General features: G+C 44.7%; 1 protein-coding gene across 24 annotated transcripts in view; it reads right to left on the reverse strand.

Moving 5' to 3' along the window:
• KIF1B (kinesin family member 1B) overlaps nucleotides 1–15,573 on the reverse strand; it is a 2,119,562-nt gene that overhangs the window by 1,029,893 nt on the left and 1,074,096 nt on the right. For all 24 annotated transcript variants that reach the window (XM_069609972.1, XM_069609971.1, XM_069609973.1 and 21 more), the window contains one exon: nucleotides 8,241–8,326. In XM_069609972.1, the coding sequence (XP_069466073.1) occupies nucleotides 8,241–8,326 (86 nt within the window). The remainder of the gene's footprint in view (nucleotides 1–8,240; nucleotides 8,327–15,573) is intronic.

Genomic DNA, 15,573 nt, shown 5'->3' on the forward strand with positions numbered 1-15,573 from the left:
GAATCTCCGTAGTAGACGAGGAGCAGAAATGTTCTTAACTGGTTCCCATGTGCATTCTGACCTTGGGTATCCCTTCCAAAAAACCAGGTATTGTAGTACACCTCTTTTGTATCTGGAATCCATGATGTCGGAAACTTCATATTCCTCAGTGGTCTCTGGAGACTTTTGAGGGGAGCTTTTTGTCTTTCGTGAATGAGGGTCCTCAATATATGGTTTAAGGAGTGAGGTATGAAAGACAGGATGAACTCTTTTGAGAATCGGGGGAAGGTCCAGTCTAAAAGCCACAGGATTGATCTTGGCTGAGATACGAAAGGGCCCAAGATACCTGGGTGCAAACTTTCCTGGATGAACCCATCTGGGTAAATACTTGGTGGATAACCACACCTGCCTTCCTACTTCCCACTGAGGATTTGGGCTTCTTTTTTGATCTGCCCATCTTTTACAGTCTTGTCGAGCTTTTGCGAGATTGGATTCTGATACTCGATGCATCCTCTGTATGGTATCCAGTAGATGATCCACTGAAGGTGTGTTTGTAGGAGGGATACCAGAGAGAGGTATATGCTTTGGGTCGTAACCATAGGTGCACTTGAAAGGACTCATGCCTAGGGAGGTATGTCTAGTGTTGTTATAAGAGAACTCGGCCATGGGCAGAAGATGGAACCAATCGTCTTGTTCTTGGTTACAAAAACACCGTATGTACTGTTCGAGAGTGGCGTTCAAACGTTCAGTTTGCCCATTGCTTTCCGGGTGGAACCCTGAGGAAAGAGATCTCCTGATTCCTAATATTCTGCACAGAACTGTCCAGAATTTGGACGTGAATTGAGCGCCTCTATCTGAGACTATATTGGTGGGAATCCCATGAAGCCTGACTATGTCCTTCAGAAAGACTTCTGCAGTCGTGCTGGCAGTAGGGAGTCCTTTAAGAGGAGAAAAGTGAGCCAGCTTGCTAAAGGAATCGATTGTGACCATTATGGCGGTGTGTCCACAGGATTCTGGCAGCTCCACTATGAAATCCGTGGATATCTGTTGCCAAGGTCCTTCGGGCTGTTTTTCTTGTTGTAGAAGTCCTAGGGGTTTGTGGTAATCGTACTTGTTTTGAGCACACACAGGGCAGGTCTTTACATACTCCTTCACATCCTTAGCCAGGGAAGGCCACCAAAATTGGCGAGATGTTAACTCTAGTGTGGCTCTTTGGCCCTTGTGTCCAGCAGAAGGAATATCGTGACACCAGGACATTGCTTGTACTTGGAGTTCTCGGGTTGGTATATACAAAGCTTCCTTTTTAAAGAGAAAGTTGCCCTTCCCTTTCAAATCCATTTCTGAGCTCCTATTGTTCTGTTGTTCCGCTTTTACCCGTTGCAAAAATGTGTTTATGTTGACGATGAATGTCTTCCCTGCTAACATGAGTTCCTGTTCTGGTAGATCTCCCGAATCTTCACCCATACTCCGAGAAAGGGCATCTGCCAGAGTGTTGTCCTTTCCTGGGAGATAGGTGATCACAAAGTCAAATTGTGAGAAGAAATACGCCCACCTAGCATGTCGTGAGTTGCGGCATTCCATCTTTTGAAGGACTTTAAGGTTTTTATGATCCGTACGGACCAAAAACGGGACTACAGAGCCTTGTAGCAGATGTCTCCATTCCTCACACGCTTGTCGGATGGCCAGGAGTTCTTTTTCTAACACGGAATAGTTGCGTTCACTAGTGGTCAACGTACGTGAAAAATAAGAGACAGGATGTTCTAAGCCGTCTTCCTCCTTCTGTAGTAATGCTGCCCCGATAGCACCGAGGGAAGCATCCGTTTCCACTATGAACGGGCGTGTTTGATCTGGTTGTCTGAGGATCGGAGCTGTTACAAAAGATCTTTTCAAAGTTTGGAAGGCTTGTTCAGTGCCGGAATCCCATTGGAATTTAACCCCCTTTTTAAGAAGATTGGTGATAGGTAGAATAATCTCAGAGAAATTGGGGATAAACTTTCTATAGAAGTTCGCTAGTCCTAAGAATCGTTGGATTCCTTTGACATTAGAGGCTACAGGCCAATTTGTAATGGCATCCGTCTTGGCTGGATCCATCTGTATGTTATCTGCAGATAATATAAAACCCAAATATGGTACTGTGGGTGCCTCAAATATGCATTTTTCGGGTTTAGCTAGTAGACTGTTTCTCCTTAAACGTTGTAAGACTTCTGTTACCAAGACACGATGTTCAGCCAGGGTGGTAGAAAAGACAAGAATGTCGTCTAGGTAAACGACCACTGAGGAGTAGAGCATATTTGAAAACACATTGTCCATGAATCGTTGGAATTGTGTCGGTGCATTGACTAGTCCAAAAGGCATTACTCTATATTCGTAATGTCCTAGAGGTGTCCGGAAAGCCGTCTTCCACTCATCCCCTTCGCGGAGTCTTAAAAGGTGATAAGCTCCTCTCAAATCCAGCTTGGTGAAGACCCGGGCCCCCTGGACGGCTTCGATGATGTCCTTCATTAATGGCATAGGGTATCTATCTCGCACTGTAAGACTATTCAGACCTCTGTAATCTATACAGGGACGTAGTTCTGTTGTTCCTTTCTTTGGAATAAAAAAGAGAGAAGCCCCTGCTGAGGAAGATGACTCTCTAATAAGGCCGTTCTCTAGGTTGGTGGCAAGGTACTCTTTCAGAGCTTGCTTTTCCGGTAGTGACAACGGAAACATTCTCCCGAAAGGCACAACTGCTTCCGGTGTCAGATCAATCTTGCAATCTTCTCTGCGATGTGGTGGTAGAAGGCAGGGTTGTGTGTCTGTGAATACATCTATGAATTCCTGATAGGGAGCTGGTATCATGTTGACACTGAAGGAAGGATGCAGTGTTGCTTGAATGACTGGGGTGATTTCTGTAGTTAAGCAGTGTTGACTGCAGTACTGTGATTTGAAGTCTACTGTATTCAAACTCCAATCAATGTGAGGATTGTGCTTTCTTAACCAGGGAATACCCAGTATTACCGGAAAATGTGCCGCCCTGATCAGATCGAATGAGAGGTATTCCTGATGATTAGCCATCTTTATCTTCAACTCCTGTGTTTCGTGACTAATTGGGCCTGATGTTAGTGGGGTACCATCGACTCCTTCCACCGGTATAGCTCTGATCTTCGGTCGTCTGGGTAAGAGATGTTCCTTGGCCCACTTGTCGTCCACAAAGTTGCCAGCCGCTCCACAGTCTAACATGGCTATGCACTCCACGGACCCTGTCGGCTCCCATTCTATTAGTATCTTGATCACCATAAGACTGCAACAGTCCAAAGCCGAAGGCTGCGCTAAGTGACAGGGATTTATGGTGTTCACCCCTTCCCTTTCCCTGTTTAAGGTTGGGGTCCTTCGTTTCCCTGTCTTTTGGGGGGTACTGCAGGACAATCTCTTAATAGATGGCTGTTCGACCCACAATACATACACAAGCCGAAGTCCCTTCTTCTTTTGCGTTCGGTAGTAGATAGAGGTCCACGTGTGGTTCCAATTTGCATAGGTTCTTCTGTGGATCTCTTTTCAGGCATCGAAGAGGGGTTTGGTCCTGATAAAAAATTGCGTGGTCTTCTTCTTTCTGCCTTCCTTTCTGCCATACGGAACTCTACTTGTAAGACTAAGGAGACCAGGTCTTGGAAAGAATTAGGTCTGGCAACTCTCGCCAGTTCGTCCTTAATGTCTTCGTGGAGTCCTCTTCGGAATATAGTCTGTTGGGCAGTTTCGGGCCATCCTGCTTCTGCAGCTATCCTTTGAAATCTCACAAGGTACGTTTGAACATCCGATAACCCTTGTCGTATGTCGAGTAGATTTTCAAAGGCGGAATACAAGACCTCCGGTCTCTCGAACCTTTCTTTTAGTCGTTGTGTGAATAGGCCGTAATCAATGAGAACCGGATCTCAAGTAGTAACAAAAGGCGTAGCCCATGCCAGAGCGTTGCCTGTCAGATTGGATATCAAGAACCCAACCTTAGTTCTGTCTAATTCGTAGGTCCTGGGGCGAAAGGCGAATTGGATTGTGCAGGCATCCAAGAATTCTTTTAATTTCTTTGGGTCCCCATCATATTTCCCACCCGACAAGGGAAGAGGGAGTAGTTCTCCTCTGTTATCATCCCGTTGAGGTGCCCGTTGTCCCAACTGTTGAACCTGTTGCTGTAATGCTGTATTGTCAGCTCTTAGGGACTGTACTTCAGCCGTCAGGGCCTGGATGGCATTTACCATTTCTTGGTATTGTTCTAGGGAGGCCATAATCTCTGGGCGTTGCAATCTCTCAGATTCAGTCTGATCCTTGTTATCTCCACCAACCCCCTCCTCACATGAAGTCTTTATGACTGAGGTACCGTCCGAATCAGAGTGCCAGGATTCATCCGTTGGTATCTCCTTTCTTCTCTGTCTCCAAGAGTCGCTGGGCTTCTTGGGCGTCCTTACTCCTGGTTTGGTGCGATGGGTATGGGCTCCACTAGAGGCCACTTTGCCTGAGATGCAATTTGCCTGGCAGTGGGGACCCCAGGGAGCCCACCCCAGACCAGGGAAAAAGCCTTGCCGAAAAAACCCTGGTAGGTTGTGATATCTTGCTGGGACTACTGGTCCCAGAATGCACTGAGATACTGAAGGAGTAGGCAAAGTACACAATGGCTCCAAATAAACACCCAAGAGAGCAGCAGCAGGATACTAGGAGTCCGGAGGGCTAGGTTGCAGAAGAATATCAGGTTCCTCGCAAGAACTGCGAGTTAGGAAAGAGGGAGTTCCAAGAAGGTAAGGTAAGCAGTAGACAGCATACAGCGGAACAGCCGTCCGAGAACGGCAGAAACGGAAAAGGGAAGCCGTTCGGAAAGCGGCCAGGAGGAAAAAAAGGAAAATAACACACGAGCGCTGGAAAACACTTTCCAATATACTGGAAGTTGCAACGCAAGTGCGTTAGCAACTTCCGGGAATATAAAGTCAAAAGACTAGAACACGCATAGCTATTCCAAGGAAGGAGTCCGTCTTCTACCTTCTTTCCAGTCTCCATCTTGGGTATAGTCTCCACGGCGGGCGAGTCGTGACAATGTTGCAGTACCTGAAGTATCCTGAGGAAAACCTACAGTGTATTTTGGAGGTCATGGAGCGATATGCGATGCTGTCAGGCATAATTGTTAACCCCAAAAAATCTAGCATATTCCCCCTCAGTAGATATGTGGGATTGCCACAATATAAACTGCCGGTATTACAGATAAAGTGGGAAACTGAGACGTTCAGATACTTGGGGATAGATGTACACCACAAGGTTGAATTTGAACATAAGCAAAACACAGGAGGTGGTTTCTAAAATTGAGAATAGCATGATATTTTGGGCCAAGCTCCCCTTGAGAGTGGCACTGTTCAAGATTGTGGTACTGCCCAGGCTGCTACACTATTTCGCGAACATACCATACATGATATTCAAACGATTATTTGCTAAAGTTCAGGGTATATGTAGAGGGTTCATATGGCACAACCCCAGGAGTAGAATAGCGTTATGGAAGCTACAGAACCCATATGAACATGGGGGTATTAGATCGCCCAATTTTGAGATGTACTATCTGGCTAGCCAACTCCAATACGTAGCAAGGTGGTTATCGGAGGATCCCACTTCAGAGTCCAAACTGTTAAAAGCCGAGTGTACTCCTTATTTTCTGAATGAATGGATATGGCTGCCGATATCGCAGCAGGAAGAAGGGACAAGACTGCTGGATCTGGGGTGGAAAATATGGCGAAGAGCCTGCCAGGTAATGGAGAACCCGCTCCCGTGCTCCCCCCACAGGTGGCGCTAGTGGCAATGAACGGGATGGATGAGCAAATGAGGAGGATTGTGAGAAGGCAATGGGAACCGAACAGCATAACAACCCTCGGGATGTGTGGCAAGACGGGGAGGCAGTAGAGTTTGATACACTGGTGGAAGGCACAGGATTAGACCAAGGGCAATACATTACATACGCTAGGCTGGTTAAGATCATAAAAGGTACGTGGTCAGAGACAGTTGACCCGTCAGCCTGAGACAGCCATAGAAACATTTTATGATGTGTCAGACGGAGGCCACAGGGTCTCCCGGATATACGAACTGTTAATGTCTAAGGTAGGGAAGGAGGTGATCCAGATGAGACAAGATTGGGAGGACGAGGCTGGGGAAGCAATGGGAGACGGGTTGTGGGTAAGGGTACAGGGATACCATAAGAAAGTATCAAGGAACGTGAGATTACAACAAATTCAGTTATATGTTACCCACAGAGCATATATGACTCCTAACAAGATAGCCAAGTTAAAAACGCGGGAACACAGACATGTCCAAAATGTGGGGAGATGAATGCAGGAATGGTGCATATGTTTTGGGCATGCCCCGAAATAAGGAGATTCTGGGGGGCGGGGGGAGGCCCGTCGCATGGCAGGGATGGAGATAAGTCTCGATTGTGGACTACCTGTGGGCGTGCATGTTGGGGAGATTCCCCAGGCCACGTAAACTGAGACACGCGAGTAAATTCAAAGACCTGGCGTACATACTGCCTAAACGCAGGATAGCAGTGAGCTGGAAAGCAAGTAGTAGACCGAAAGTAGAAGCCTGGTGGCACGATCTTCAGAAATGGGCGGATGCAGAAACAGTGGTATGGAATGAAGCTGTAAACAGAGGGGGGAATAAGAAGTGGACACATTGATAGCCTGGAAGCAAATAGTAGCTACACTGTCAGGGTTTGACCGGGCAAGCCAGGAGGAAGATAGCTCTTCAGGAGGAGAGGAGGGAGGGATGCGCAGAGAAGTGGCGGTAGAAGGCTGAGGCGAGGGGTAGGCTCGGCGTGGGGGGGGGAGAGAAAACAACATGAAACTGTACATAAGAATTGAAATGCATATTTGCTGTCACACTGTATGGTCATTGATTTGGTACTAATAAAAATTGTTTAAAAAAAATGAATGTCTCATAGAAGCTTTTGTCAATTTGAATTGCCTTTCATTTGCTTATTGTATTAAGGACTTGCACACTTAAAAAGAAAGGTTTGACTCACTAATTTTGTGTGTAACGTGTTTTCCACTACATAGGAGCGCATGTGGATCCTTCTCTTGTTCATTTTGGCTAGATTGGCTAATAATGTTATTTGTTTATTTGTAGCCCAATTTTGTTGGTGAACCTAGACAGAAAGCAAAATTGCTATGCGCAAAATTTGCATCCTCCTATGCAAATCTTTACGTAGGCCATTTCGAGCTAGAGCACGCCTGGTGACATGCAGCCTTCACAACACACAATAACATCGTCTTATGGGGAAGGTACATTGACAATGTCCTAATAATCTGGAACGGAGAAACAACCACTCTCAAAGAATACTATGACTACCTCAGTTCAAACCAATACAATTTGAAATTCACGATCAATGACAGCCCTACATCCATACACTTTTTGGATTTAGAAATGTATGTCAAGAATGAGAAAATACACACGACTCTATGTGAAACCAACCGCTGGAAACACAATACTTCATGCGGATAGCAATCACCCTCAACATGTTATCAGAAACATACCCTATGGCGAGATGCTCAGGATCAAAAGAAATTGTACAGAACAACAGGAATACGAAAAACATGTCAAAACCTCAATGACAAAATTTGCAGCAAGAGTCTATAACCGTGGACATCTCCACAAAATGAAATGTGATTTTGTTTTGAAAAATGCACAGAAATGCTGTTTAACATTAGACAAATAGTGATATCTAAAAGATTCGTTTTTTCTACTTCATTTTTTAATTTCATTGAAATGGTAATGCCGAATGTGAGGCTTATCCCTCCTGAGGAACTGTCAGTAAACAACTGACAGAGAAACATGTGTCGAGGATTTCATTTCAAGTTGATATTTTTTTTTAAATTAAAGGCATTTCAAATTGAAAAAAAGCTTCTATGAGACAATTCCCAAAACCTAAGTGACCAATAGAGCTTGGCGCAACGTATACAGTTTTCCACCCCCCTTCATAACCGAGTACACCACAAATTGCTCTCCACATTGTGTCATACCCTCACGCTCTTCACTACATTGTGACTCACATCCAAACAGTTCACAACATTGTGCAAACGAAATCCAGTTTCCTAATTTCATTTATTGTGACACATTTCAATCTCTCTCCATTTTCAGCCCCTTAGAGACAAATTGTCGAGCTCCATTCCCTGTTTCACACAATAAGCAATCTCCAAATTATTAACTTCCTAACCACCCACAATATGTTTTCAAAGATGATAGACTTGATAGAGGATTTCTACCTTGTTGAAGTAGTCATTGTCAAAGGAGATCTTTGCAGTGCCTGACTGCCGGACACCAGAGCCATAGTCAGGAGCCTCTTCATCCCCTGTAAACCGAGATATAAAGGCAATTTACTTATTTGTTTATTTTACATAACATATTCAGCACAGAATGGATGCTTTCTATCACAGGAAACAAAAGGTGAATGATACATTTTACCACAGTTAATGGATGCCCATCATAGAACTAACATTAACAAAATCATTAATCACAAACATCAATAAGGCATGAAAGAACTCTCCTAAAATGCGGGCATCATTCTGGCTTGCATGTACTGCATAGCTATAAAGTTTCATTGCAGTCTGCCAAGAGACCAGGGTATTGCAAAAGTTAACAAAAAGGAACCATTTTTAATCTCAGTTTTCTCTGCAGCATGGTGTAGAGGTAGGAAAAGCAGAACAAGTTACAGGAACCTGGAGGAATGGCTGCATCTGTAGCATTCAGAGGAGTGAAGCCTGGGCTTCAATCCACAAGCTCTGCTACAGAACCAAGCACACACAAAAAGGCACAAAAAACATAGCCACATTTACTCTCCTGATGCTATTCCTAGATGGCATCCACATGGCTAGTCACCTTGAAATCTCCTAGGAAATTAGACATGCAAGTTTTCTCTATTAGGACATCCTACTTAGATTAACATCCTTGAGTCCCTTCACTGAAGTTGTGGATTCTGAAATTCTCTTTTTATTTGTTTATGTTTTTTTAAAATACCTGAGAGAACTTTTATATTTCAATTTCTTTGTTACATTTCTCATGTATTTTTCTGCACAGAGAAAAATATTCGGGTCCTGTGAGGGGTCAGTAATGCGAGGCGGACAACTGCTTGTGTTGTTTTCAGAATTAAAGCTTTTATTAAAGATAAAAATTGAAAATAAATCCTCGCTAAACCTAACAAAACTGTCTGTCACACTAAACAAAACATTCAAAGTAAATCATAAACAAAATAAAATGAGTGAATAACCAATAACCAGTAATTTGGATGACCTTTGTTAGGCAGAAACCTGTGCAGTTCCCTTAGGGACCACTGCAAAAGGTTTAAGACTACAGGTGTTAGCAGTAAACCCAATTGGTACCAGTCTGTACCACCCAGATTTACCTGGTAGCTGTGGCTGAGCAGTCAGACTTCTCTCAAGAAGAGTTAGGCAGTATATAGACTATGCACAATAGGGCTAAAAATACAGTAGCCCAAGCAAACACTGACCAGAGCTTTGGTATAAAAGTATATAATTATTTATTTAAAAACACACTTGTAAAAATACACTGGCACTAATATGTCAATCAAGTTCAAACAGTCACTAGAAGTATATACACCTCCCTTTTGTTGGACAGTGGGGAGCTTGCATTTGAAGCGGTGACTTTGATGTTTGGGAAGCAGCGTGAGATCAGACCATGTAAACCGTTAGCTTGATAAGAACGTGGGACTTTGAAATAACATGGACTGTGTGCATTTAAAAATTACATCTAGGCACCACAGGTCAGCGAAATCCCAGTGATTACTCGGACTATCTACAGCCCGTAGCCTGGTTGGCATTCGTTAGTGATAAGGAGGCGCACCACGAAGCACCAGTAAGCACTGTTTACTGGTTGGAACGGCCGGAGGAGTCTGAGGTCCTTTTTCATGTGTTGCTGCTGCCGTGCCGCCAGTAGGACGTCTTTGACTGCAACACCGTGATTGCCTGAAGCGAGCGTCACTGGCTCCGCCCCCTGCCTGCTCTGTCTTCCTGTTTCCGCCTACTAATACCCATGGTGCAGCACACCTGCACGTGCACCACGAAGCACCAGTAAGCACTGTTTACTGGATGGAACGGCCGGAGGAGTCTGAGGTCCTTTTTCATGTGTTGCTGCTGCCGTGCCGCCAGGAGGACGTTTTTGACTGCAACACTGGTTGCCTGTAGGTGACTACACAGCGTTCTTGGGCCGTATTTAAAACGTTATTGGCCACTGGATTTGTCCACAAATACAGACTTAGGGACACTTATGGACACTTATGCTATCCTTATGTATGGTCTTTTAGACTGTAATATTGAATTATAGTAAGAAGTATCTGGCAATTCTTTTTTTCTTTCCTTGAATTGCAGCAAGCGTCACTGGCTCCACCCCCTGCCTGCTGTCTTCCTGTTCCCGCCTACTACTACCCGTGGTGCAGCGCACCTGCGCGCGCACCACGAAGCACCAGAAAGCACTGTTTACTGTTCACTGTGAGCAGTGCGTAGTGCGAGGTGTTGGTTTAATGTTATCATTTGTTACTTACTGCTTTTTGGTGGAGCACAATTGTTGACTTACTATGGTGGAATAAGATTCAGTGTTGACTTATAGCTGGTAAGAATAAGCTGTGACTCTGGTGGTCCTGTTACATATATGTGCTATTTGGATAGACGTAACTGATTCTCTTCTCCACTGAGGGTCACTCTGCTTAAGTGGGCTTAAGTGGGCTACTAAGTTTATCTCAATCTGTCTTTTGTGATCGGAAGATGGGGAAAAAGAAAGCGGGCTTTGCAATGAAAGATATTAGAGCTGATTTTTTTAATGCTGTCAGCACACGTCGTGCGAGTTTGGCGCGGGCTGCTGCTCTTCCTCTTCTGGTTATCAGTGATGAGGAAGAAGCTTTGCTGCAATGTGCGCAGGATTGTTCCCCTAATTGTAAAACGATAGAGGATGCTATTGATCCCTCGCAACCACTCGTTGTAGATGAGGAACTACCAGAGTTTTTTGCGGGGAGGGATACTATCTTTGTGGAAGAGGTTGTTATGGAGGAACCTAATGTGATGAAAGAAAGCAGCTTTTGTTACAACGACTTTGCTGATACACCATTTAGTCCATCAATGGAGGCAAGGCATGCGTTAGCCTCGGATGCTATACCTAACAATCTGGCGTCTGATAGGGGTGTAGGATCAGATTTTATTGCAACCCTAAGCATATTTAACAGACTGCTTCTATCGGAAATGAGAAAACAGACAGCAGCTCTGACTAATTTAACTACAGAGCTCTTGAAAATGCCTCAGTATATAACTGAGTCTTTTGCTGAGGCAATGAATAAAGGAATTCCCAGTATTATGGCCCATGTCCAAGGGCTACTAAGGGACAAGGTAAAAACTGTCCTGGATAAATCTGCTTCACTGGAAGAGATAATCATTATTCCATCTACACAAATAGCTGGAGGTGGTATACTCTCAGAAAGCTTGATTAATGAGACACAGGCAGAGGCCACTGATATTGGTAATGAAAAAAATGGCTCAATGAAGACTCAACGACGTCTTTGAGGTAAAAATTTCCAAACGACAGAGTAAGACATTGGCCAAATGTTAGGGAGAATTCTCTGTTTAGGCTGAATTTCCTAACCTAGTGAGTCCCCCAGCAGCTTTGCTGGATTTCTGGAGTTTGTTTTTTCCTCCTGCCAAGAGTGAGACTCTTTCTCCCACTCTTGGACATGATTTATGGTATTCCTTTGAATGTTAATGTGTTTCATGGGCTATGGGGTCTTTCACTCCATAGGGTCTCATATGTTTTTCTTATGTGTGTTACACAGCACCCTCCGTGCAGTAACACATGGGTGTCATAGTGACCCCCCAACATAGACTCCATACCCTGGGACTGACTACTGTCTCCCAGGGCATGTAAAGTTCCCATTGGCTTTGCTAGTCCCAAAGTACGAACAGAAACCAGTACAAACCATCATATTGTGGACGTACTGGTCGGGGCAATTCGATTGCCCGGGGTCTGTTGTTCGAGGGGGCACGTCTCCGTCCCCCCTGATCAAGTTTTGGCTGGTGGCAGTGGATACTACTTTTTATATTCGACCGCAAATATATCTCTATGGGATTTTCCCATTGTTCGAGGCTACCAACTTTAATTATTTAATTCTTATAGCCTCGAACATACCGCCGGTTTATTTATTTAATATTAATTACCCGTTGGTATTTTCTACCAGAACTCGGTTTTAAAATGGCGTTTGTGTTCGCCTCTGTAACTCCAAACCAAAGGTCGAGCCCTTTGTTCCACTTTTGGCGGGCTTCTACACCAAAAGTGGTGCCACTCTGTCTGGGTACCACAGGGGGTGTGGGAGGGGGTTTAGGCACCCTCGACTGAGTTACCTTGGTAACTCAAGTCGCACTCTGGTGTGATTGGCCCAAGTGGTGAGCCGGCCAGCTCACCACTTAGCATGCTTGATTGACAGCTAGGCTGAGTGAATGGGTGTGTGCTGCATAAAAGCAGTGCTTTTGGGACTGGAACTTCAGAAGTCGCCACAGGACCTGAAAATCCGACGAGGGAGAAGCTGAGCCGACCTGCTACGACGACACCACTGGTGGAGCTCTGCTGAACCGACTCACCACTTCCCAACGACAGAGAAGATCTCCCGGCTGGAGAGTCTTCTTCCCCTCACTGGTGGGCACAACCAGTTTACCTTCTTTTTCTCGCATCCCAGGACGTCTTGTGGTCAAATTGCCCGTGCCAAGCACCCCGGCAACCGGATAGCCACTTACCACTGGACCGCGAATAAAAGGACCGCTCCTTTTAATTGAGAACTCTGCAGCTGGTTTCTTCCCTGGCAGTGCAACGGACTCCTGCTTTCCTCCCCGATGAGATCCTCTCTTCCCCCGGATGAAGCACCGACTTGCACCCGCTGCCAGGAACAACTGCCCCCGCTGGAGTATTCTCACCATTTTAAGGTACCGTGTCCGCCAGGCCTCCCTTTCTAAAGATTGCTACAAGGTAATAATTATCCCTTAACCTTCTGGACTGGGCTGGCCGCCTTGACCCTCTAACTGGTCCCTTTCTTTTTGGTCCAACTCTTTCTGAACTTATTGCGAGACTTTTGGGCACTTTGAACCTTGTGACCTTGGACACATTTCGACCGGAGCCTCTTAAAGTGGGTCCGGCTTTGTAACTTTGCCTTTACGGTTTTAACCTGCCTTCTTCTCCTACTGTGTTCTTCCGAAAGTGTTGGGATCTGTTTCTATCTTTGCTCTGCCTTTCTCTCCCTTTTAAACCGAGTGATTGGAGTGCCATCTTCGTTAAGCGCTCACCGCTGTCTGAAAATAAGTGTTGCTTTACTTAAGACTTGTCTAGCTAATCGTTAAAGGGAGTGTATACCTTTTAGTCACTGTGTTTTTGAACTGCTTGATATTAGTGCCAGTGTGTTTTATTAGATCTGTTTTTAAATAAATAATTATATCTCGTTTACACCAAGCTCTGGTCAGTGTTTGCTTGTTCTACTGTGTTCTTTTGACCTATTGTGAATACTCTGTATACTGCCTAACTCTTCTTGAGGGAAGTCTGACTGCTCAGCCACAGCTACCAAGTGAATCTGTGTGGTACAGACTGCTACCAAGTGGGTTTACTGCCAAACACCTGTAGTCTTAAATCTTTTGCAGTGGTCCCAGAGGGAACTGCACAGGTTTCTGCCTAACACCAACCAAAACAAGAAAAAAAAAACAATGCGGCTAGAAACAAAATGTCGCAAAAACTTATAAGAAAAGTGGATCCACAACAGTTAGCCTGTGAAGAGGGTGCACTGTTTTTGAATCCTACTTTGACCCATACAAACTCAGGGGCTAATGCTCTGACAACAGCTATCGTGATGGGACAAACAACTGATGTTGAATGTAGTCAAAGGGCCGTTTTTACAGAAGGGGAGAATACTTTGAGTGAAGCCTTAAAACAAAAATCAGATGTCATGCATCAAATTTTTAAGGGTCCCCATTCTCTTGACTTTAGTAAAGAAAACAAAAACTCAAAGGGTGTCTGGGGTATCAAACACCATGTAGGTTGCACTACTAACAGTGTTCCCAAGGCTGTAAAACTGCCGCACCCCATATTACTGAACTCTATTGGTCACACTAGAGAATCAATCTATGAAAGGCAACCTAAGGTCTCCACTCGTGTGAAACAATCAGAAATTACAGTAAATACTGGTTTGGGTAGTGTGGACTGGAGTAGAAACAATGATGTTGGGAGAACAGATTGTAATTCCAATGCTAATAATGATGTGAATGGGGAACGTGAGACTCTCTTTCCCAATCCCATTCATGAGACAATTGTTGGGGCCCTGGGTACTAATGAAGAGGAAAAGGAGAATGAACTTAGGCGTATTGTTTTGAAGGTGTTGGGTGAGAATCACGCCTCTATGAATAATTGTACCTTCGGAACCAGCCAAACGAGCCTGCCTAAAGGTGAGGCGCCTGTTTTAACCCAGGGGTATGTACCCAGTGGGTTGGGAAGAGCTGACCAGGGGTCGGGAAGAGCTGACCATGTGGTTAAACTTCATGAACACAAATCTGATAATGTGGTTTCCTCATCCGACAACATGGACACTGATTTAAAACAACCTGTTTTTCCTGATATCCCGGGTCTGATTTTGAAAGTACTATTTGAAGACCAGGGTCACATCTCACTAAACAGATCTTACATTTTCTCTATTAGCTACTATACCTGAACTTAGTTTGATCACTTCTGCGGATATCACTTTGGTTGATTTTATTCACAGGTTCTGTGGAGAAGCCCGCCAAAAAATTGGAACAAAGGGCTCGACTTGGGTTAGAGTTTCAGAGGCGAACACAAACGCCATTTTAAAACCGAGTCCTGGCAAAAAGACCCAACCGGGGAATAAATATTAAATAAATAACCCGGCGGTATCTTTAACATTGCACCAAAAAGTGGTGCGTTTAAAATGAATGGGAAAATCCCATACGAAATATTCCGGTGGAATATTTCGCGTGGTATCCACTGCCACCAGCCAGAAACTCGACAAGGGGGGACTGGACAGTGACCCCTTGGAAAACAGACCCAAGGGCAATCGAATTACCCCTAACAGTACCTCCACAATATGAGGGTTTGTACTGGTTCTGTTCACAATTTGAGACCAGTAAAGCCAATGGTGACTTTACATGCCCTGGGAGACAGTAGTCAGTCCCAGGGTATGGATTCTATGTTCGGGGGTCACTATGACAGCCCTGTGTTACTGCACTGAGGGTGTTGTGTAACACACTTACCAAAAACACATGAACCCTATGGAGTAAAAGACCCCATAGACCATAAAACACATTACATAGACAAAGGACAATCTCAAATCATGCCTAAGAGTGGGAGAAAAAGAGTCTCCCTCTTAGCAGGAGAAAAAATGAAACCCCAAAAAATCCAGCAAAGCTGCTGGGGGACTCACTAAGTTTGGGAAATTAGCCTTAACAGAGAATTCTCCCTAACAACCTTCACCTGTCCTGGGCAAATCCCTTCCACAGGATTGTCAAAGTCAATTTCCCTAAATGTTCAAAAAGAAAAGTAAAGTCTTGAAACAGT

Source organism: Ambystoma mexicanum, chromosome 8, assembly GCF_040938575.1.
Source record: "Ambystoma mexicanum isolate Mex_15411 chromosome 8, UKY_AmexF1_1, whole genome shotgun sequence".
Lineage (NCBI taxonomy): Eukaryota > Metazoa > Chordata > Amphibia > Caudata > Ambystomatidae > Ambystoma > Ambystoma mexicanum.